General features: G+C 42.6%; 1 protein-coding gene across 14 annotated transcripts in view; it reads right to left on the bottom strand.

Annotated features, from left to right (window-relative positions):
• CADPS (calcium dependent secretion activator) overlaps positions 1–23,760 on the bottom strand; it is a 347,764-nt gene that overhangs the window by 116,400 nt on the left and 207,604 nt on the right. For all 14 annotated transcript variants that reach the window (XM_083723209.1, XM_083723203.1, XM_083723210.1 and 11 more), the window contains exon 13: positions 14,879–15,066. In XM_083723209.1, the coding sequence (XP_083579335.1) occupies positions 14,879–15,066 (188 nt within the window). The remainder of the gene's footprint in view (positions 1–14,878; positions 15,067–23,760) is intronic.

Here is a 23,760-nt window from a genome sequence, read left to right as displayed (position 1 = left end):
AATGAACCTCCTGTCAGGGGTTAATTGGTAAGCTTTATTTTTCCTTTTAATGAATCAGAATGCTCCTAACTTTTTTTATATATAAAAAATACAATCTGTACAGTCAATATTTCATTGACCTAAAGATGCAGAAACCTCAAAATATAATAAATATTAGCACTTGATGTTAAATATGGTTAAAACTCATCCATTTAAAACAAAGGCATTATATACTTTGGAAATGTATTTTTGTCTTTTTTATTCAAAGTGATGAAGTGAATTTTAAACACTAAAAAATAAACACTCATAAAATTGGGTTGCCTATCACTAATCCTGTATACATATGTCCTATTGAGGAAAAGAGAGATTTACATGTTTGATAGGTTTCTACCCCATGTATTTAGATTATTCTATTGTATTACTGTTTGAATTCAGTATACATTTTATACACCAAGCTTGGGTGAATAAAAATATTGATTTAGGCCTCAACTGGAAACATCACTAGGAGAAGACATAAAGCAGTACAAAAGTATATTGTTTTGGCCTCATTTTTGCTTAAATATATAGTTGCATGAAAATTTAGCAGGCTGTTTAATTTTAAACATTTAACTACTGAAACACTTAGAATATTTTAAAATTCCTTATTCTAGAAAATGTTACCACTAAAGTTGCAGTCTTAGAATCACTTATTTCTGAGTAGGCATGTTTCAGATTGCATGGTATGTTTTTGTTTTATAGTAAGTGAGCATTCCTACAATAAGACAAAAGTGACAGCACAGAGGAGGGGTCAGCAAACTTTTTCAGCAGGGGGCCGGTCCACTGTCCCTCAGACCTAGTGGGGGGCCAGACTATATTTTTTTTGGGGGGGGGAATGAACGGATTCCTATGCCCCACAAATAACCCAGAGATGCATTTTAAGTAAAAGGACACATTCTACTCATGTAAAAACATGCTGATTCATGGGCCATCTGCAGGCGGATTTAGAAGGCGATTGGGCCGGATCCGGCCCCTGAGCCTTAGTTTGCCTACCCATGGCATAGAGTTTCAACTCACAGTGCTTGGAGACACTCCTCAAAAGGCCAAATGGAAGGCCTCATTGTAATTTCAAAGAAATATGCAAGCACAGAACCTTAACTGCTCAAAATGAAGGGCACTGCTAATTTTCAAATCAACTGCTTATTTTAGAGAAGGTCCATTTAACTAAAAGTAATTCTCAAACTAATTAGGGAGGGCAGCCTAAGATATAGGAAATATTTGTTTACTGAGATAAATTAAAAGGTTTGAAAGACAAATGCCAGGCAAGTACACAAGTTATGTTGTTGATGCGATAATTGTAGCTATCACTTGATAACCTGAACGTGTGAAACTGTTACCACTAGTTATTGCATGATCAAGTTATTACAGATCATTGCCTCTTGTCAGGCACTTGCCCAATAAGGGAAAAATCCAAGATAGGAGGTGATAAGCCCATCATGTGTAGTTGCCCATCTCATGTTGTCAAACTATTATTAAACGCAATGTGTGATTTTTCCCTGATTGCAGCAGTAACCTATGAAGTGTGTTACTGAAAATGTCTTGACATGAGTCTAAATGCAGAAGAAAACAAAATGTGGCTCAAAAACTTGTTCTTTTCCTGTACTCCTTTCGTTTTAAAGACATCAATTTAGAACTTATGGTGAGCCCTACATGCTTACTACGGAGAGTGCGGCTTCTTCCAAAGAAGACAAAATGGTAACCACAGACTACAGATGGCAATGGCTGACACTCTGATTCTGAACACATTGCAGGAGAAAGTACTTCCAATTGTGTTTGGGGTCAGAGCACCAGACTGCTGCTTATTTTGCTGCACTCCACAAAACATTACCGAGCCACTCCTTTTGTAGGCTCAAGGAAGTTTACTGGAGCAATAAAACCAGCACTGTGCTGAAACCTGCCGCCCAATTTCTTTAAAGCTTTCTTCCCTCACAAAAGTAGCCTCCATTTTTCTGCAGAGTTGAGCACACTTTATTGGTGACTGAGGGTGTTGGGTATACAGTGGTACCTCGGGTTAAGTACTTAATTCGTTCCGGAGGTCAGTTCTTAACCGGAAACTGTTCTTAACCTGAAGCACCACTTTAGCTAATGGGGCCTTCTGCTGCCGCACCGCCAGAGCACAATTTCTGTTCTCATCCTGAAGCAAAGTTCTTAACCTGAAGCACTATTTCTGGGTTAGCAGAGTGTGTAACCTGAAGTGTATGTAACCTGAAGCGTATGTAACCCGAGGTACCACTGTATTTTTCTTTCCATTGAACATTTCCCCAGCACTCCCCTGTCATGGCTGCCTGTACTTCCTGATCTGAAAAAGTCCTATGGGAGCAGTCTTTTATCGGCAATGGAGGGCCATAACATTTTCCCATGAGCTTTAATGGAAGCATGGGAAACTGGGAGGCTGGCTCCCAAGTACCTGAGATAAGTGAGCTTGCCATTCCCCCCCCCCATGAAAAATCATTCTTTTAACACACACACACACACACACACACACACACACACACACATATAATCTTTCTGCATTGAGTCATTGAAAAGTAAATACTTTAAAAATAAACAGACCAACAGCTGTCAGAGACCTGGTAGGCAGCTTCCCATACATTGCCAAGAATATTATAGTGTTTTCAGAAATGATGGACAACAGGGGAGGCTTAAGAATGCAAACCACTTGAGAGATGGCTTGCTGAATGGAAGAAAGCATGTTCACAAAACACTACAGCAATCTTGAAAGGTAAACACACAACAACAGCCCTATGCCCCACTCACAACAATTTCACCAACATTTTCTCTCTCCTTTCCTAAAGCTCAAATGCAATACCCTTTTTCTTTAATAGATAGTTGAAAAAAGAAGAAAACACAGACTAACCAGAATACTAAATATGTACCTATATCTGTATCTATTTGTGAAACAAAATTTAAAAATTCCTTCCAGTAGCAACTTAGAGATCAACTAAGTTTGTCATTGGTATGAACCTGAAGGATTTTTAAAATTTTGTTTTGACTATGGCAGACCAACATGGCTACCTACCTGTAACTGTATCTATTTGTGGATTAGCTTGGGTCTCCCAAGCTGCCTCAGAAAAACCTTTATTTTACCAAAAATAAAGAGAATATTGGAATACCTGAAGGAGCTCTCCATTGAGAGACCCCTGAGAAGGAAGGTGCTGGCAGTGGGGAGTGCTGATGCCTTGACGGCCTCACCCTTAAGGCCTGGATACTCCCAAGCATTTTCAGGTACATCTACTGCTGTTTGAACACATGGGGATTGTAGTTTCCAGTGCCTCCTAATCCAATTTTTGAGCTACTAGAAGCTAGAGTTGCAACTAAATTGTAGCAGCATCAGAAAGCTGCCACAGGTCAGTGGCCAGTGAGGGGACGGGACAGAACAATTGGGTAGAATCACTGCAGCAGCTCCATTCTGTTGAAGTGACCGGGTCTGGATCAAGCTCATTGTGGGCCAGCGATAACTGTGAGAGTGGGTCAGGATCTAGGAGAATGCAGGCTGGCCCACCACCTACTACCACTGGTGGTGTTTTGGGGCTTTATGCTGGATTAGGGTACCACCAGGGGACTTCCTGGATGGGAGCATCCAAGGAATTATGCTTGGCAGCTTAGTTGGAAAAATGGGATGCTTCAACTCAGTCCAACCCCACTTGCCCAGTCTGGTATAAGATGGTGTGATGGGGTGTGTTTGTGTGTGTTAACTGCATTGTCACTCATTACCTCATGTGAAAACTACTTGTGAAACATAATATGTCTGCATATCCTTACAAAGTATTTTTCCCCGGTGTATATTGCACTGTACCTGTGAGCAGAAGCAGTGTAATTATTATTATTATTAAAAATGTATTCACAACATTAGACGGAATTAATAATGATAAAATATCACAGCTGGCTTCTGTGTATCATGTAGCAACAAACTTCAGACAATCTACAGGTCAACTGTAGCCATTTTTGGAGCCGCCTGGATGTCTGGAAGGGCCTGCCAACTAGGAGCCATCACAACTGCAAGGACTTCCTTTCTCAAACAGCTGTGGACTATATTGCATCTGACATGACGAGCATCTCTTGAATCTACCTTTCAAACATTCGGCAAACCATTTTCTCACTGTCCTTCACAAAGTTGACATTTTCAGCAGCATGATAGGAAAGATGTCATGTCGGCTGCTTTTCAAGTTCTTGTCACAGTGGTTAGCACCAGTTCTGTCATCTTTACTCTCCTCACAATCCCCCATCTTTAGCCATGTCACAAATAATAATACTTCCAATGTTTTTTGTCAAATTCCAAATACTACCACCCAGCTGCACATCTTTTGGAAATTTATGAGTTATGTTAATTCTTGTTGCTCATCTCCCCAGAAGCTGAAACACCATGATTTCATTAATTAAGTACGAATCTGTAGACGGCACTATGATTATATAAACATAAATTAAAAGCCCTGCACTTATTTTTATATACTTGAAGGGAAATGGAACCATTGTCATTAACGATCATATTATCTCAATTTATATATGTGTGTGCTTCCTCCTGCCTTCAAATTAATGTTTGGGGCATTCTTGCTCTTAGGATTTCCTTTTCTCTGCTGCATTTGGAACATTCTCTTGTTGCAAAGCAAGCAGTCGAAGGGAACAGAATATACCAGTAATCAAAAGGCATTATTGGTGGGAGAAGAAAGCCACATTTCTGCTGTAGATGTGTGTGTGTTTAGGTGCCACTTCCGAGACATTTCAATATTTGATGTTTACAAGGGTAATCACAGGTTTCTGCAGCTTGTGCAATTTGGATTTTACCATTTTATTTCCAATGATTAAAAAAAGTGTACATAATGTCACATTTAAATGCAGTTATGTCATGCTTGGATCCAGATCAGGAATACAAAACATGAGGGAGGACAGAAACAGTGCACAGAAACGTCAGACTTGTGGTGTCTGTAAATCTCTATGTAAATCTCACAAAGAATTGCAGACGTGTTACAGTGCAGGCACCTCTATATGAATTTAGGTCAACCTACAGAATTGGAAATATCTCAGACTTGAATGGTAGCAGATTCCCTCCCCCCGCCCCCAATTTTGATACTGTTTGGATTCTGCTAGAGAAATTAATAGGGCATAATAGTACAGATGGGTGTTGGGGGGTGGAGAGAAAAAGGAGGTTGGGATAGTGCCAGGAAAAGGTGCCTTTATGATGAGATATTAAAACCCTAAATTAGCTGTTCATACTGTGCATTTTAAAATATTGTAAACACATTACACGAGAAGCTAAAATGTCCCTGTCTACTCCTAATATTGCTCATTGACTAATTATTAATCAGCCCCCAAAGAAATCTTTCTGAAGTGAGTTGTCAAGTTTAAAAATAAATGGTCTCGTGGCAAAGACAATATCCCCCCCCCGACTGCTTCTTTGTGCAAATCGCAGGGTTAATTATAAATTATAATTAGGACCAGAGGTCCTAAGGCCACAATGTCTTTCTGGAAACCCCACCTCCCCCACCATGCCCTTTTCTAATTGTACACGGTGCCTCGGGGGCTAGTTATGCTGCTCAAGCAAATATATCAAAATCATCTCTTTTAAACCAAGGAGTACTATATGAGGCAATAGCATGCATTTGTGTGCAATTATAAACACACATTATAGCTCTTTGGGGTTAATCCCTTTGACATTTGCCTGTTCCAGTGTGGCTTTGAAATGAACACAGTGTCTTTTACACCTTTCATGATAACCTCTCCCGTTCTTGGAAAAAAATGCCCAGGCACATATAGCCCGACAAATACCTGATCCAAACTGGTGAAATTTAAAGGATCAAAGCCCTCTTTCCTTTCCTTTTTCTACACCATGGCCCCTTGAAAGTGTTTTGTGGCGCGGAGGACTTACAATACCTGTGACTATTATGATGCAAAGAGCATGTCCAGATGGCTGCCTGGCTGTAAGCCCAGGCGTATTGTGTTATTACATAACCATGTCACATCAGAAATGCAGCTGTTACTGGCAAAGGGCAAATTGAGTGCTGCTCCCAACATGCATGACCACACCTGGTTTCATCTACTGGTTCTTGCCTGTTCTGCTGCAACCATGCCATCACGTCACATGGGAAAACCTTGAATGAGACAGTATGAAGGGGCTAATGTGCATACTTGGCCATTGCTGTATTTTTGTGGCTAACATAGGCAGAGCTATAGATCTAATTTCTCTTGCATTGCTCAAGGCTGACCCCCCCCCCATTACTTGGGTGAGCAGCATGTTCATTAGTACCTCTCATAGAAACTCTCTTATATACAGAGGTCAAGTTAACATATGAAGAGCCTTGCTGGATCACGCCAAATGCCTGAATAGTTGCGCATGAGACTCTTAATCTCAGGGTCGAGGGTTCAAGCCCCACGCTGGGTGAAAGATTTCTGTATTGCAAGGCATTGGACTAGAGCAGGCATAGGCAAACTTGGCCCTCCAGATGTTTTGGGACTACAACTCCCATCATCCATAGCTAACAGGACCAGTGGTCAGGGATGATGGGAATTGTAGTCTCAAAAACATCTGGAGGGCCGAGTTTGCCTATGTGTGGACTAGAAGACATTAGTGGTAACTTCCAATCTACATTCTATGAAATCTGCTCCAGAGCCCTATTTCCTGTAGTGAATAAGTAAGAATAACAAGTAAGAATGTAAGTAGAGCTCTATTGGATCAGACCAAAGGCCTATCTGGTCCAGCATCTTTCCCCCCCCCCGTATTAGCCAACCAGAAGTCTATGAGAAGGCCACCAGCACAAGAGCACTTTCTACCATTGTTCTCTGTATTCAGAGGCACACTGCCTCAGGTCCTGTAGGTAACTGGGAAATATTGGTGTAATAGTTTAGAACAGGACTTTTAACCAGTGGTGCTTCACAGTATATCAGGTGGTATAAGCAGTACTGCTTGAAAAGCACAAGAAGAGAAGAAGAAGAGTTTGGATTTGATATCCCACTTTATCACTACCCGAAGGAGTCTCAAAGCGGCTAACATTCTCCTTTCCCTTCCTCTTGCACAACAAACACTCTGTGAGGTGAGTGAGGCTGAGGGACTTCAGAGAAGTGTGACTAGCCTAAGGTCACCCAGTAGCTGCATGTGGAGGAGCGGGGACGCGAACCCGGTTCCGTAGATTACGAGACTACCCCTCTTAACCACTACACCACACTGTCTCTCAAGGTTAGAATGATGGACTAAGATTGGAGAAGGGCCATAGTTCAGGGGTAGAACACATGCTTTAAAAACAGAAGGCCCAAGGTTCAATCCCTTGTGTCTCCAGATAGGACTGGGGAAATACTTCTTTCTGAATTCCCAGAGAGCCAGTGTCAGCCAGTGTAGACAACACTGAGCTAGATGGACCCTATGTTCTCATGGGAGACTGGGATTCAAATCCTTGCTCAGCCAAGAATCTTCCTGGATGACCTTGAGCAAATCAGTCTCTCACACACCACAGGGTTGTTGTGTGAATAACAAGGATAGGTATCGCCTTGAGCTTCTTGGAAGAAAGGCGGGACAAAAAAAAAATGTGTTTATCTATTTTTTAAAAAGGTTTGTGCACAAAGAAGTATTTCCTATTTTAATTAATATATGTAAAGTGATAAGGGGGCCAAAGCTACACTGCGCCAAATCAAGAAAGTGGGTTGCAGGTAGGATATTTGAAATGTTTATTCATACTGCGCCATTTTACTGGTTCCCTGTCTTTGGACATGGTAAAGACTGGTACTTTTTTTTTCTTAGATGACTGGATAAAGGAGGGTGTGACCAATACAAGAAGAAGAAGAAGAAGAGTTTGGATTTGATATCCCGCCTTTCACTACCCTAGGGAGTCTCAAAGCGGCTAACAACCTCCTTTCCCTTCCTCCCCCACAACAAACACTCTGTGAGGTGAGTGGGGCTGAGAGACTTCACAGAAGTGTGACTAGCCCAAGGTCACCCAGCAGCTGCATGTGGAGGAGCGGAGACGCGAACCCGGTTCCCCAGATTATGTGACTGCCGCTCTTAACCACTACACCACACTGGCTCTCCGAAAAATGGAAGAGGTGTTGGAAATGTGTGGTTTATTAAACCCCACATGTTCTGAGTGAAGACTCTCTGGTTACAAATGCACTATAACTTTAAAGCACATTTGAAGCAGGTTTCAACCTCCTCAAAGAATTATGGGCACTGTAGTTTGCCCCTCAGAGAGTTACATTTCCCAGCAATCCTTAACAGACTCTCTGAAGGGCAAACTACAGTGCCCATAATTCTTTGAGGGGGAAAATGAGTTTTGAATGTGCTTCAGAGGTATAGTGTGGATGCAGTCTTTGTTAGGGGCAGGACACCTTGCCTGAACTGGATTATACCAGTACAGTGGTACCTCGGGTTAAGTACTTAATTCGTTCTGGAGGTCTGTTCTTAACCTGAAACTGTTCTTAACCTGAAGCACCACTTTAGCTAATGAGGCCTCCTGTTCTCATCCTGAAGCAAAGTTCTTAACCTGAGGTAATATTTCTGGGTTAGCGGAGTCTGTAACCTGAAGCGTATGTAACCTGAAGCGTATGTAACCCGAGGTACCACTGTACAGCAAAGCAGGCCTGCAACCTACAGCCATTCATTACGGAGGCAGGAAAGAGCCTAGCTTAAGGCAGAACATGGAAGGTGCCTCCTAATAAAGTCTCTCAGCTGAAACGTTCTTCAAAGAATCTCCCTGCTAGGGGTCAGAAAGGAAAGCGCCCCCAATGCTTTTGCTCACTGGATGGAGAGACTAGGGGGAATGTAGTGAATTAGTCCCAGCGCCTTTGAGTAAAGAGTCTTTGTCAAGGCACTCATTTACTTACTTACTTACGCATAGTAAAGGTTTGGTCTAGGACAGAAAAGCAAAGCTTAAACTGTGGAAGGGAAGCCAAATTAGGTACAGTGAACATGGCTGCATTTGCCTTGCTGACATCTGGACAGGGAGGCAAAATTGTAGCAGAGGCAGGAAGAGGGAGGGGTCCTCATTGTCACAGTATTTATGCTCCACAAGGCTCTCCTATGATCAGCACATACCCAAGCTCTCTCAGAGTCTTATTACATGTCGAAAAATGAAAACTATAGGGGAACAGATATTCTGCCCAAAAAGCTCTTGGGGGAGGGGGCTAACCTTACATGCTAAAATAAAACGAAAACACACATATATATACTTTAAACTATCCAAATGGTGCAAATGAACTACAGACAAATATTAACAATTGTACAATTATTGCCGTGTTTCTCTACTGTAAACATTCATTTCAGTGAGAGAGTAAAGCATGGTCTCAAGTCCCTTCCACTGAGATATACAGTAGTTGAAAGGGATCTGCATGGATTGTGTCAAACATAAACAGGGCCCAATCCAGCTGGCCCCTTCTGCATAGGGTTCAATGCACACAATTGTTCCCATGTGTAGCACTTCATTCACAAAAGAGCTACCTGTAGGGCAAGGGGTGGGTGGGTGGCATCCAATTCCTGAGCTGTGTGCAGGAGGAGGTGGCAGTGGCAGGTGGCTTGTGCTGGGTGGCTTGTGCTTCAAGTCTTTGATTGTACACCCCTAATTCTATTTTAGGAATTTTACGTCCCTAGATTAAAAGCAATGGAAATATAGAACCAATCCATTTCACACATAAATAAGCTTGATGAATTCACACATAATGCTGAACCATGGTTCAGCATTATGAGAATAAGGTTGTGGAAGCTGAATACACACTCTATCTATGTCCCAAAGAAAGAAATTCCATTATAAATCTCAGGGAGAAGAAAAATAATATTATAAAGTTATATTATAAACTAAAAAATGTTTTTTGATTTTCTAAGAAACAGAAAGAAAGTAAATTCTATCATTGCCTGGAAAGTAGTTTTTCCTAATAAAACATCTAAGCAGTCAACTGACGAAATCTTCCCGGCAAAGTCTGAAAATATACAGTGCAAAACTCTCTTTTTGCTTTGTAGACATTTCACATGATATGGCGCAGGGGTCACAGCTGAGCTAGAGGTGTATTTCTAACAGCAGCCATTTTATTCCTGTCCTGCACTGACACTGATCAGCTACCCCAGAACTGTATTCATGAAGCAGGACCCCGGATAGCATCTAGTTAGTTTCTTTCCTCTGATGGCCTGTCATTCTGTCAGTCCTGACCTTCAGGCTGTCCTGCACCATCTGAATCACATTCTCTCTGCACTTTCTCGCTGACTGCAAGCTACTGTTGTCTCACTGTCTGACCTTACACAAACACAATACAAACAGACAACCCACCTCAGCTCCATCACTGTCTATCGCTTACATGGGAGATTGATAGCCACACAGAATTCTCTCTCTTCGACCTTCATTACTAGAGTGGCATATTCTGACTGACAGCCAACCTCATTTCTCAGAAAGCTAAACTGCCAGTTGTTGGTGGTGTGAGCTTTCTCCCCTTTATTTCTTTCAAAAATCGCCTTCAATAAGCAAATGGATTTACTCACAAGTCTAACAAGAGGCATGTTAAACACATCGGCTCTTAGTCGGAGAAAACATGTTTTAAACATTGAAAAACAGAGAGAGCAGGATGGAGAGAAACATCTATTAAATAGTACCTTAATTAAGGCCACAGTTTTACACACTCTTACCTGGGATTAGTAAGCTATACTGAACTCAGTGTGGCTTACTTCTGAGTAGACATGCATAGGATTGCATGGTAAGACAAGAAAGGTTTGTGATTTCTCTCTATCCAAAACTACAAGTGGAAATCAAGTGCCAATTTGTAAACCAGATACCCTAAGAATAGCCATGATGGACTATCACTACCCTGTTTTGTCTTCTGCTAGAAAGGATGTTCTGGCCCCACAAGGTTCAATTATTTAGTGATAGCAAACCTCTCTATAGTATTAGCATTACGGTAAGTAGAAGGAATAATAATGCTGCTCCTTTAAGAAAAGGTAGTGCCTTTCCCCTTTCCAGACCTCAAGGCAGGCTGGGAAATGAAGGCACAGTAATTTTCTAGTTTCTATTGGCTCTACCCAGAGTGGGAAAAACCTCCCTCTCTCCTTTGCAACCTAGTTCAGTTTAGTTCTTGCAAGCCAAGGAAGAGGGATAAACTCACTTGTTCTTACAGAACTCCATAGAGAACTTCCTAACCACATTCATTCAAAGCCAAATAAAAGCCTACTGGAATGTGAGTAAATATCTCCACATGTGCCTTGTGAACTTCAATAAAATGCATGTTTGAGAGCTTTGTGGGGTTTTGTTTATACTATCCTGATTGAGAGAAGTCTCAGGGCGGAACAAAGGAAGAAGGAAGAAGCCATTGTGATGTATTTGCCTACTTTAGAATTTGTCTGAGTGATCCTTTAACTTGCAGTGCTAATAGACTGAACTAGCATTTCAAAAATCACTTCAAGATCCACAGATGGTACAAGAGTTAATGCAATGGCTTTGCACATGATTACACACACCCTCATTGTAGCTACAGGTTTCATCAACAGATACAAAAGTTGCTTTTATCAGCTGATTATACAGATTTCCAGTCATGCCTCCGTCAACCATAATCCACACAGCTCAGACTGAACCTTAAGTGTGTAAGTAATCAATACTCCAAAAGCCCTAAAAATTAAAAACCCACCTCCTGCATAATTTAGCACAGGTAACTCACTGCCCCAAGTCTTGTGGAAATGTATGAATGAAGCTGTAGTTCACACAGCACACCTGAAAATTTTCTCAGGTGCTTTGGAAAACTTCAACTTGCCTATTCTGAACCATGTTACCCATCATTTCACACACACACCCCGGTCTTCTTGGTCCTTACAAACAACAAAAAGGTGAAGAGCTGAGAACCTCCTACTCATGGGATAGCTCTGTTTCGTGACTTCAAATCTAGGGATGTCCTTGAACTGGACTTTGAACAAGCTCTTTCTCAAGATCTCTGCATGGCCCACTCAAGTTTATATGCTACACCCTGTATCTTCCTTATCCACCATGTTTCTCATGCTGTAAATTAGCCACTGGGTTAGATTGGTACTGGTGTACCAATAGAGCTTGGGACCAGCATACCAGAAGAAAAGATCGTCTCACCCCTTAAAAACCCAACCAATCACTGTGTCCTACAGAAGAGGGTGTCTTCACCATGAGGCCTATTCTGTAGGAATTGGGCCTTTAGTGTCACCTGCCCTTTAGAACTGCCTCCTGTTACATAGGCATCATCTCTATTACCTTTTCAGCACCTACTGCAGACCTTCCTTTTTCAAGAAGACTTTTAAGTAGAGATTTCCATCCCAGTCTGTATCTGCACTGGATTTGAAGTTGTTTTTATGTGGGTGTTTTATTGCAGATTTTTGTGTGTGTGTGTGTTTATTGTTAACTGCTTTGAGATGTTTTATGGGAAGTGATACCTAAATGAATGGATGGATGGATGGATGGATGAGTGACTGAGTGAGAAACCCTGTGTTAGCGATTGCATGTGTGCTCATGGAACAGCATTAATACATTTGTGGTTTTATTTTCTTTTTCTTGCTCATATTTCTTGAGGTCCAAGCCAGTGTGCTCAGTGGCCGATACAAATTTCTGCAGCACAACCTTGTAAAACTGCCATTTCTTACCTTTTGGGCTCTGGAGCTGGCTGGGGTTTGGAATCTTTCCTCTTTTTGGACTCCTTTTTGGAATCCTTTTTTGGCTCTACTTCGACGGCTGGGGGATTATTTGCCACTGGCATTATGGCACCAAGTATCTCTTCCATTTTTTGACTTTGGGACATGACAGGGATGGTTTTAAGTGAAAAGGTAAGGACAGCAGAAACGGAAAGAAAAGGAAAAGTAACAAAAGAAAGTGTAACAGAAGAAATGAAAGAAAACAAGCTAAAAGCAAATAATAGAAACAACAACAGTACACTAATAATAAATGCCAACAGCGAACAAAAGAAGCAAATGAAAGCCATAACCAAAAAGAAAATATGGAGAAGCAAACTCTGTTAGCCTGACAAGATGGATCAAATGAACTGTGACTTTAGTGGCAGCCTTATAATGTGAAATACCGGCAATGTGTATAATAATTCGTGATGATGTTTACCAGAGAGCTTACAAAAACACTTCATTATTTTATAACACTCTGCTATTCGGTAGCATATGCAGAGCAGAGTGTGATATCTCACTGTATAGAATGCAACTTCCAAAACCAAAACCATCAGTGCAACAATACTGTCGCTGTCTATAGAGAAAGGAAACTTATCTCAGCAACACTTTCAGGCGTAAAATCTACTGTTTAATCCTAAAAGGCTGGAGTGAGCTTGAAATGGCTGTGCAGCTATTGTGGCTGCCAAGTGGCAAAAGTGTTTTTGTGTTTTATTTTTAACTTTCCATAGATGTTCTGTCTGGTTCACTGTAGCAGGCTCAACTGACGGTCTGGCAAGGGAAGGTAACTGCGGACCTTATAGATTAGTAAAGCCCTGGTAGACTCTCATCTATGGGTAATTCACCATTATACTGAGGGATATTCTTAGTCCTGTACTGCATGTTAGTGGAGCCAACAAGGCAGAAAGTAGTTAGCACCGGCCAATGGAAAGCCTTAGGATGGGACGCAGGTGGCGCTGTGGGTTAAAGCCTCAGCGCCTAGGACTTGCCGATCGAAAGGTCGGCGGTTCAAATCCCTGCGGCGGGGTGCGCTCCCGCTGCTCGGTCCCAGCGCCTGCCAACCTAGCAGTTCGAAAGCACCTCCGGGTGCAAGTAGATAAATAGGGACCGCTTACCAGCGGGAAGGTAAACGGCGTTTCCGTGTGCGGCTCTGGCTCGCCAGAGCAGCGATGTCACGCTGGCCACGTGACCCGGAAGTGTCTCCGAACAGCGCTGGCCCCTGGCCTCTTAAGTGAGATGGGCGCACAACCCCAGAGTCTGTCAAGACTGGCCCGTACGGGCAGGGGTACCTTTACCTTTACCTTTTATGGAAAGCCTTGCTTAAGTTTTACAAAGGACCTGGAAAAAAGGCAGAAGGCTATTTATTACCACTCCTTCCCCACTTTTCCTTCTCCTTTCATGCTGTTAAAAATACCTGGAGGAAGGAATCTCAGTTATTTCATCTTTGCTCTCTCCCACCCAATACAGAGATTGCATGAAGATCCAAATGTATACATTTTTGTAAATAAACTCAAGTATATCTTGCAGCATTCTGATATATGGTTTAAAAGAGAGCTGGGGAACCTGCAGCGCAGCATATATTTGTTGGACTCCAACTCCCATCATCCTCAGCCAATATCTGGGGATGATGGGAGCTGTAGTCCAGCAACAGCTGGAAGGCCACAAATGTTCCCCATTCCAGACTTTTAAAAAAATGTTGACTTGAAACATTCTTTCCCAAATAAAATAAGATATAATGGTTATTTACAATCAAGTCATCAGAAGTTATGATTAAGTTGCAAAGTGGCCAGCGCTACATTAAAAAAACAAAATCTGAATCTACATTTCAAAATATTCTTAACACATCAGTTTGCATCTCAGTTACACAAGTTGAGTCTTAATAAGTACTTTATAGCAGAATATAGAACTTTTGCTTGTTAGTATTTAGCTGTCTATTCTCATTCAGATGAAAATGAAACAGGGCAAATTCATTGTACCCAATGACAGATACATTCTGCTGCATCACACTACCCTACTTCCCCCCTCCCCCAAACTGTGTCAAGCTATTTTCTTAAGTGAACAAAAAGCAACAGTCAACTGTTTGGGTCTGTCTACACTTGATTCTTTGCTGCCTTCCTTTTGCTAACAACAAGCAAGTCAATTCTCCTGCCCAGTATGTTGTGTATCATACAATAAGAAGAACACAGCCACAGGGAAGGAGCCATTATGCAATAGTAGCCAAATAAATCTGTACTGGAGACTTGCCCCTCCCTGATGGAGACAAGCATGTCCTCCACTTACCTGTTGCCATGGACATGCGATGCGCAAAAGGCAAAGCTGTAGTGAAGCAAGGTAGGGTCAATCATCGCTCCATTTTCTGCTCTCTCAAGCAAGTCGCTGAGGTAGCAGAGATGCCTGTGACAGCCTCTGACTCCGTTACGTGCGCAGTACTCATCTAGCACAAATACCTGGCCGGGACTGAACCAGCCCTGTTTGGAAATAAGAGAGAATTTATTTCAAACGAAGGCATCAGATCTGGAAATGTGATACTCGGCAACAGTGACAACCAGTGGCGTAGCGTGGGTTGTCAGCACCCGGGGCAAGGCAAGTAATTTGCACCCCCTAACCCGTGGATTTGCGCCCCTAACCCCCAGATGTTGCGCCCGGTGCGGCCACCCCCCACACTACGCCACTGGTGACAACAACAAATGGAAACCTCTATAAAGAAAGTATTAGCAATGGAAGTGAAATGTATTTGCAAACACATGAAGCTTGCATTATTGTAAGTAAATAAATACAAATCCAATAACCTTCAGAAGTTGGCTGCAGAAACTTAATATCACAATGACAGAGTGTACATCAGATTCACCAAATTTCAGAAAGAATAAGAATTTGCAGAGCTTTTACTACTGATCACTTTGTTTATTACTTATTGGCTTGCTAAACACATGAACACACCCCAGCTGATAATCACCTTCTATTACTAGCATACAAACAAGTTTGTGGCTGATTGAAGTTATGAGTCAGGCACCTGCAAATTGAATGAATCACCCATAAGTTACCCATTCAGAAGGACAATCCCCATTCTGATCAGCATTAATATAAAGCAGCCAGCAGGAGAGAAAACAACAGGAAGAATTAACAGCACAGTTCCAGAATGATACCAGAAGTCCTAGCATAATGTAAAGGCTTTTCTAGTCCCACAACTGGTATTTTGATAACAGAGGTAAGGCAGCCATCATGACATTCATTAATTAGTGTGTTATGATACCCATTCCAACAGGCACAACTTCTTTCAAAGAATCCTGGGAGCTCTAGCTTGTTAAGGGTGCTGAGAGTTGTTTGGTGACACCCTGTTCCCCTCCCAGTTACAATTCCCATAGTTCATTGCAAAGAGGGATTGATTGTTAAATCATGCTGGGAACTGTAATTCTGGACGGGGAATCAGGGGTCTCCTATCAACTCTCAGCACCCTTAACAAACTACAGCCCCCAGAATTCTTTGGGGGAAGCCACAACTGGTTAAAGTGGGATCAGAGTGCTTTAAATGTATGGGGTGAAGGGAATTCTGCAGTCACCAAACCCAGCCCTTTGAACCTATGCTTCATTCCATGCAGGTGTGTGCACACAGAATTGGGACTGCATCTCCGGCTCCATCAGGGATCTCCATGTGCCCGAGGACCTGTTCCAACAAGGGCTGGTAGGCATACATGCCTAGGTGCATGGGCTCTGGTTGTGTGATTTTTACCCCTGTAAGAATGGAATGTAGGGCTCATGTGCACAGAACCTGTGCATGTCACAAGATACATGTCTAGACTTTGTATGGATGGCATCTGGAACACATGGTTAGGGCTAGGGATAGCAGTTGTGATCCCAACTGTCACCTCTGTGCGCAAAAAATGAAATGTTTGCAAAGAGCTAAGGCTTCTCTAGTAAAAGAGAGGGAGAAAAGTCTACCAGATGCTATGGGCTAATTATGCCAGCAAAGAGTAGTAGACTTGTAATCTGGTAAACCAGGTTTGCTTCCCCGCTCTTCCACATGCAGCTGCTGAGTGACTTTGGGCCAGTCACACTTCTCTGAAGTCTCTCAGCCTCACTCACCTCACAGAGTGTTTGTTGTGGGGGAGCAAGGGAAAAGGAGAATGTTAGCTGCTTTGAGACTCCTTAAGGGGAGTGAAAGGTGGGATATCAAGTCCAAACTCTTCTTCTTCTTCTACGCAAATATAAGCTTACAACATATAAACTTACAAATTACATACATAATTTTATTTGTATGGCACCTTCCACAGTTCAAACCACGCTCAAGGTGGGTTACAACATGAACAAATACATAACTACAACATCACAAAGGTAGTCATAAACAAGATTTTTTTTAAAAAAACAACACACAACCAAACAGTACAACTTCCACATAAATCACAACAAGATCTGAAATAAAGATAGAAAAAACCAACATTCACACCCCTTCCAGCCCAAGAATCTGTTCAGCAGCCTCAATTTTTGTAGCTGGAGTCAGTCAGGACTTTGCCTTCCCAGGCCAGGTGGAAAAACGGTCTGCAGGAAAGGGAGCAGGTCTTTTAGGACTCACAACCAAGGTGGTTTATAAGGCTCAAGCTGTATAAGAGTTTTATAGGTCAATACTAAGATCTTGGGATTGTGAATGGAATTTGATTAGAAGCCAGTTTATATTCAGGTGTAATGAAAGTAAAGCAAAATTATATTCCCGGTGGACCATCATGTTTGCCTCGAGTTGCTTTCTCAGAACAGTCTACAGGGCCACTGCTCATGGTAAGAAGTGTTATAATAGTGAAGTTTCAAGGTTGCAGAGGCATGAATTAATAGGGAAGCAACTTTGTAAATCTATCCCAGCATGCTAGAGCACGATACCATCGTTTTACGGCGGGAGAACGTGCATTATGGTGACAGCGATGATGGCTTCTCAGGTAGACTGTCTCTCACCTAATTTGAAATTCTGTTAAGTATGATAACCAAGGCATTTTTTTTTAAAAAAAAATCTTCAGTATCGATAGGGATGCTGAACAATTGATAAGATGTGCGTATATCGTGCTTCAAAACTGCAGAATCTTTCATCTTTTAATTGAAAAGTTCCTGCAGGGAGTAGATCAATGCCCTGCCCCTTTAGGCAACTTGTTTGCCACCCCATCTGCCACCCCAAATGCTACGTCTTTGAAATGACGCTGCTGTGAAAAGATTAAAATATATTTTCTACCACTCGGATGACACCAAATCTTTTCTGGATGCCAAAATAGCTACTGTTGAGGAGAGTTGAAGAAATATCAATTAAGAAACTCCGTCGAAGGGATTTGCTTCTCCTTGTTGGGCCAACTCCAGAACAGATTGAAAAAGGGATGAAAATAATGAGGGGCAGAATCAAAGGCATGGGGAGGGGAGCAGATACAGTTCCTTTCATTACTCCAGTCGCCAGAAAGCGCATGTGTGAAAACGAAGAAGCTGATTGAGAATAACGCAGAAGGTGGCCTGTCATGAGAGTCCTCTGATGGCGGCTTCTTTTCTCTCTCACCACTTCAAGAGAGCTACTGGGATTCTGCTTTTTAGTGGAGGGGGCTGAGACTAAAATATTTCCCATACTTTGTGTCTGTCTGGGGTGCGTGGGGCAGGGCGAAGGGAAAGCAAAATAAAAAGCACGCTGCTGATTTCTAGTGGGATTTAGACTTCGGGGGAGGGGGGGAGGGAAAGAACACCCAAATCTACAGTTGGGCAATAGGTTTAATATCACAACATGTCACAAAGCAATGTCAAGCTTTCGAGTTCTACTGAACTCTTCATTAGGCTACAGGATGTGCAAAGCAGGGAGAGCGGCATGGGTGGTACGAGTTCTGATTTGATCTTGTCTGAGAGCATTTTCCCCAAGCCACACCCACCTGCTCCTGTGCCACCAGGTGAGGGGCAGGTGGAGATGTGCTTGCCAGTGTATAATCAGAAGCCCTGAAGTGCATTCCTGATTGTGCATTGGCAAGGGAGGCTTGCTGAGCTGGTTACAGATCTAAATGGCTACAAGGCCATATAGGGGATTGCAGGGATGGGGTCAGTCAGCTTGGATAGCTCAGTGGGTTAGGGTGCGGTGCTGAAAATGCCAAGGTTTGCAAGTTTGATCCCCATATAGGGCAGCTTCACATTCCTGCACTGCAGGGGGTGGGGTGTTTGTGTGTGTCGACTGGATGGCCCTCAGGTTCCCTTCCAACTGTACAGTTCTGTGATTGTTGGATAGGGTATTATTATTATTAATAATAATAATAATAATAATAATAATAATAATAATTTTTATTTATACCCCGCCCAAGACCGGGCTCAGGGCGGCTAACAACCAATAATAAAAACAAGTTGATTAAAACACAATTTAAAAATAAGATTAAAATACAACATTAAAACATTAGGATGCAGCCTCTTCACAGGAGGAGAAAGGAAAAAGAAAGAGGGGGAGGGCCCTGCGGAAAGAAATCAGATCCCACAGGGCCCTGGTCTCATGAGACAGAGCGTTCCACCAGGCTGGAGCCAGTGTTGAGAAGGCTCCAGCTCTGTTTGAGGCTAATCTAACTTCCTTAGGCTCCGTGACCTCTAGGGTGTTGCTATTTATGGACCTTAAGGTCCTCCGTGGGGCATACCAGGAGAGACGGTCCCGTAGGTACAAAGGTCCTAGGCTTTGTAGGTAACGTGTCATATTTGATATTTAGCTGCAGCCTCTAAGCAGCCCCTAAAAAAAAGGGGGGGGGGAAGGAACAGGGGGTGGTTTCAGGCAGGTTGGCCGACCAGAACCACTTTGCAGATCTACCTTTCATTTCACGCTCTTGCATTTGTGAATCTATTTTGCTGCTTAGTTCGGTTTCCTCCATGGCTTTTTGTCTACGGGCTCCTTTTTCTGAGCTTGCCAAACATTGCCTAGAATGCCTTCCCTGGTCGACCCTTGTCTCTGTGCCCTGGTTTTTCTAGTCCCAACTGCAGTTCATGATTTTGGGGGGGTGGAATCATAACCCTAGATCTGCCAGGATGAGCGAGTTAGGATGTGGTTGATCTCCAGCTCAGGCAGTTTGTCTCCAACCCTGGCTCAGCTGAAGATGTGCTAGTTCAGCCAGTGCCCAGTAAACCTTGGAAAATGGGTGTTCCAAAAGAGTGGTAGAGGAGGGGCTGGATAGTGAAATTTATGCTGGATCTTGACTCTGTTCGGCTCGGTCATGCGACTTGGCAACCCAGCGAAAGCTACACCAGCAAAAAGGGTGGTGTAAATGAAACTCTGTTTTAAAGGCTTGTTTTTTGTTTGCCAGGCTTTGAATGAATTTGGATCTGGTGTAGCTTTTGCTGGTTTCTCATATTTGTAGTTCAGGAAAGTTTTTAATATGTGACATTTTAATGTATTTTTAATCTTTGTTGGAAGCCGCCCAGAGTGGCTGGGGAAACCCAGCCAGATGGGCAGGGTACAAGTAATAAATTATTATGATTATGATTATGATTATTATTACTACTACTACAGTTGCTTCCTTCCTTACTGCAATTTGTTTACTGGGGGAATCTTACTGTGTCACTGACACTTCCATGGGCTCTCTTATGGGATTTGCCATTTGAAACTGAACAAGCTTGCCATGGAAACTCTCCTAGAGTCGGTGTAACTTCAGCAGATGGTTGTTCTTCTCACTTCAGGTGTCCTTTGTTCCTTTATTCCATCTCCAGACCCAAATCAAGAAACTCACACAGCACCTTCTAAACACTCACTTTTTCGGCAGGGAACAAGGTGTCTGGGACTTAACTGAGACTTAACTGAGACTTAGCCTTTATGATCCTAGGGATCTATTTCCGTTTTGTTATAGCAACGTTGAAGTCCATTTTGCAACCAAATTTCCTGGATAAATGAAGGTTAAGGTGGTCATCTGTTGAGCATACCCCCCCCATCTTCCCTGGAAATAAAAATGAAATTGTTTTAGAAAGGCCTGATGGTAATTTTCACCTTCGTGGGATTGCTATTTATTCTAAAATTATTCTTAAAAAAGAAGAAGAAGCCATGGCACTTATTTTTGTCCATAGAACTTGTCCTCTGATAAACTTGGCTTCTTTCGGGTGACTTTTGGCTCCGTTGTGGAATGATGCTCCTGCATTTTCCTTTTTTCATACAAGACTCAGCATGAAAGCAGTTCACCGCTTTGTGAATGAACACTGAAGCACAGGGGGGAAAATGCTTAAAAGCGCTGGCAGAAGATAACAGGAAAATGGTAGATGGGCTATTTGTTGGGACCACGACTATGTAACCATCTGAAGAAAATACTTGCCATCCTACCAGATAACATTCTGCAATGTATTGGGAAGCTTGAGGCTAAAGTGGAGAACCTTATAAGACACAGGTGCAAACTCCACAAATGGTAACACCACTGCTATTCCCAGTTCAGGAACGGCGGAAAAGCCCAAAGCTGCAGATCTTATCAGTGGAGCCCGTGAACAGGGTGACTTGCCTTTCATGAATGGCTTCCCCTACTCTCAGGGACCGTGCTGAGGAGGGCTGCACTGAGGAGGAATGGTAGGATCCCCCCTCCCCCTGCTCTTGCATCTTCTCAGGATCAGGAGGACAGTATAGACTTGGAACAGTGGTTTGCAGAGGGGCATAGTTCAGAAGGCAGAAGCTGGGAAATACTGGATGGGGAACAGCAAGGAGTAGCAGCATTGGGAAAGAGAGAGTTAACAGATTCACAGTCTCTGGACAGTGTCCACCCCCCTTCTCCAAGGACACAGAGAGTTTAGAAAGTGTTAGAACAGAAAGCGCAGAGGGTACAAGCTCAGATTGCAAGACGTAGGAGTCACGTAGATTAATAGGGATGGAGGGGGTGACCCTTAACTGGGAGCGCTGCCATTTCTAGTAGACGTGTTTTTCTCTCGCTGTGATTATTAAAGATTCTAACCGTTCCTTTCGTTTGATCTTTTGTTTACTGCTGCGGGGGAGGAAGCCGATTCCCCGAAACCTGACAGCTATTGAGGAGGACAAAAGAAAGATATGTGGTGATAGGCAATTTGGGATGTGGACGGATCCATACAGTCCTCCTTTCTTTTTCTTTTTTTTACCTCAATGAGTGTATAGGGGATAGGGAGCATCAAGAGAGGTACGCAGAGGCCAGAACAAGAACTGTTGTGTAGAGGGGTGCCTTGTTTGCCGTCTTTGGGGACCTCTGGGTAGCTCACCAAACCTCTGTAGCCTGGAACTGGGTGTGTGGATTGCAGCTGGGCACTGAATGAGACACAGCTGTGGGAAGGCTGAGGAAGCCCTATATACCCATCAAAAGCAAGCCTAGAGGAAGAGACTTGAATGGTGTCAGAAGGTTCCAGGAACCTTCTTTGCTGTGAAATTTATTTATTTTTTTGAGAGGAGGAGCTCTCGGTTTGTTTGGGTCTTGAGTGAGAGCCAGGAGGCTGAAAGAGGAGGTATGTCAGAAGGAGAAGGGATTGATATTACTTCATTTATCAGTAAATGGCATTAATGGTTTCATTTTGAATTTTTGTAGCATTCATTTTAGTTTACAAAATGGCCTAAAATAAATAGTTTTTACTTAGAATAATATTTAAAATGGGAAAATAACAAATAATAATACTAAAAATTCTGAATGGAACAACTGACAAAAAATTCCCAGGCGCTACTGAAAGAGTATTCATATAACACCCTGAGACTAGGCCTTCCGGCATTTCCCATTGAATATTTAGATCACTGATGTTATTGATTTTTAAAAATACAGAATGTTTTGGAATCATCCAGTTTGACATTTTCAGAAACTCTGGAATCTCTGAATGCCACCATTTTTTGGGTGTGTGTGTGTGTTTCAAACTCTTAGAACGTTTGAATGCAAATTTTCATTTCAGATATAAAGGAGAAAGTATGCTTATCTCTGCAGCTTTTGGGTCCGTTTCAAGAGTAGTAGAACAAAGCACGTTAAGTCACCACGTGTCAAATCCGCAGAGCAGAACTGTTAAAATATGGGAGTGAGTACCAGTGATGGACAGTAGAGGCAACTTCTAAAAGGCCATTTGCAGAGAGGGAGCCTATGGCTATGAAGACTGTGGCAGGCAGCTTCAGTAAATGGTGCCAACAACACCTCTGCTTCTTCCCCCAAATGCTTCTCCCTGCCAAGAAGTGTCGCCTCTGTCTTATCTGCGATGAGTCAATTTCTTTGTTTTCATACAAATCTCTGCCTCTGTGGGGAATCAAGCGATGGCTCAAGAAAGAGCAAGGATGCTGTTTCTAGGGCATCTATCTGTCTATGAAACTGTCATAGAGCGAACAAGAATTGCCATAAGAACAACTGTAGAGGCACATTTTACAACAGAGAGGGAGGGGTACTGTATTCATTCTAAACTCAGAGAGACATGGCCCTCTGGTACGTTTGCTCGAGTTCCCCCGGGACGCCTCTGCATTGACTCATCTGTGGCAGCGTTGAACTATGGGCTGATTCACACAGTTTCACTTACATGCGAGCAGATGTGCTCTCTCCTGAGCAGGGAAATTAGCAGTAAGTTGCATCCAATGCTAGCCCTACCCAGAGTAGACCCACTGAAGTTAACAGGCATGACTAACATAGGTTCATTAATTTCAGTGGGTCTGTTCTGAGCAGATCTTACCGGGAGGGAACCCAATTTTCTTTCTGCACAGCCTTACATGTTATCTTCAGGACCAGGCTTCCAGTCATGGTCATGGCAGGATCACCTGTGAACCAGTTGGTATTTACATCTTATTTGCAACTTGAAAAAAATCTTAGTGAGTCAAGCTGTGTGAAGCCCAGCAAATGGAGAACTTGGCTTGATATTGTTAGTATGGAATTGACACACACACACACACACACACACACACAGAGTCTCTCTCTCTCTTTCACAGACCTTTAAAAAATCCACATAAGTATAAATAAATGGGCTGCAAAGGCTTCACATATTGTGTTTAAGATTCCATATTATTCCATATATTGCATTTGAAAAAGCAGCTTTATTTCATCTCATTAACTTTAATGGTAAAATAGAAAACCTATATTTTATAAGGAGGCTCATATGCAGCCAAGACGTGGAATGCAGATGAGCATTATAGATAGTGGTTTCTCTGAGGCATGTATGTTACAGGTGAATGGATCAGTATTTGCTGCCTCCCAAAGAAAAGCTACCCAATACTTTAGACACAAGGATAAGTTT

This window comes from Podarcis gaigeae (assembly GCF_964106915.1).
Source record: "Podarcis gaigeae genome assembly, chromosome: 2".
Taxonomy (NCBI): domain Eukaryota; kingdom Metazoa; phylum Chordata; class Lepidosauria; order Squamata; family Lacertidae; genus Podarcis; species Podarcis gaigeae.
Note: the sequence above shows the minus strand (reverse complement) of the source record. Positions and strands in the feature narration are given on the sequence as shown.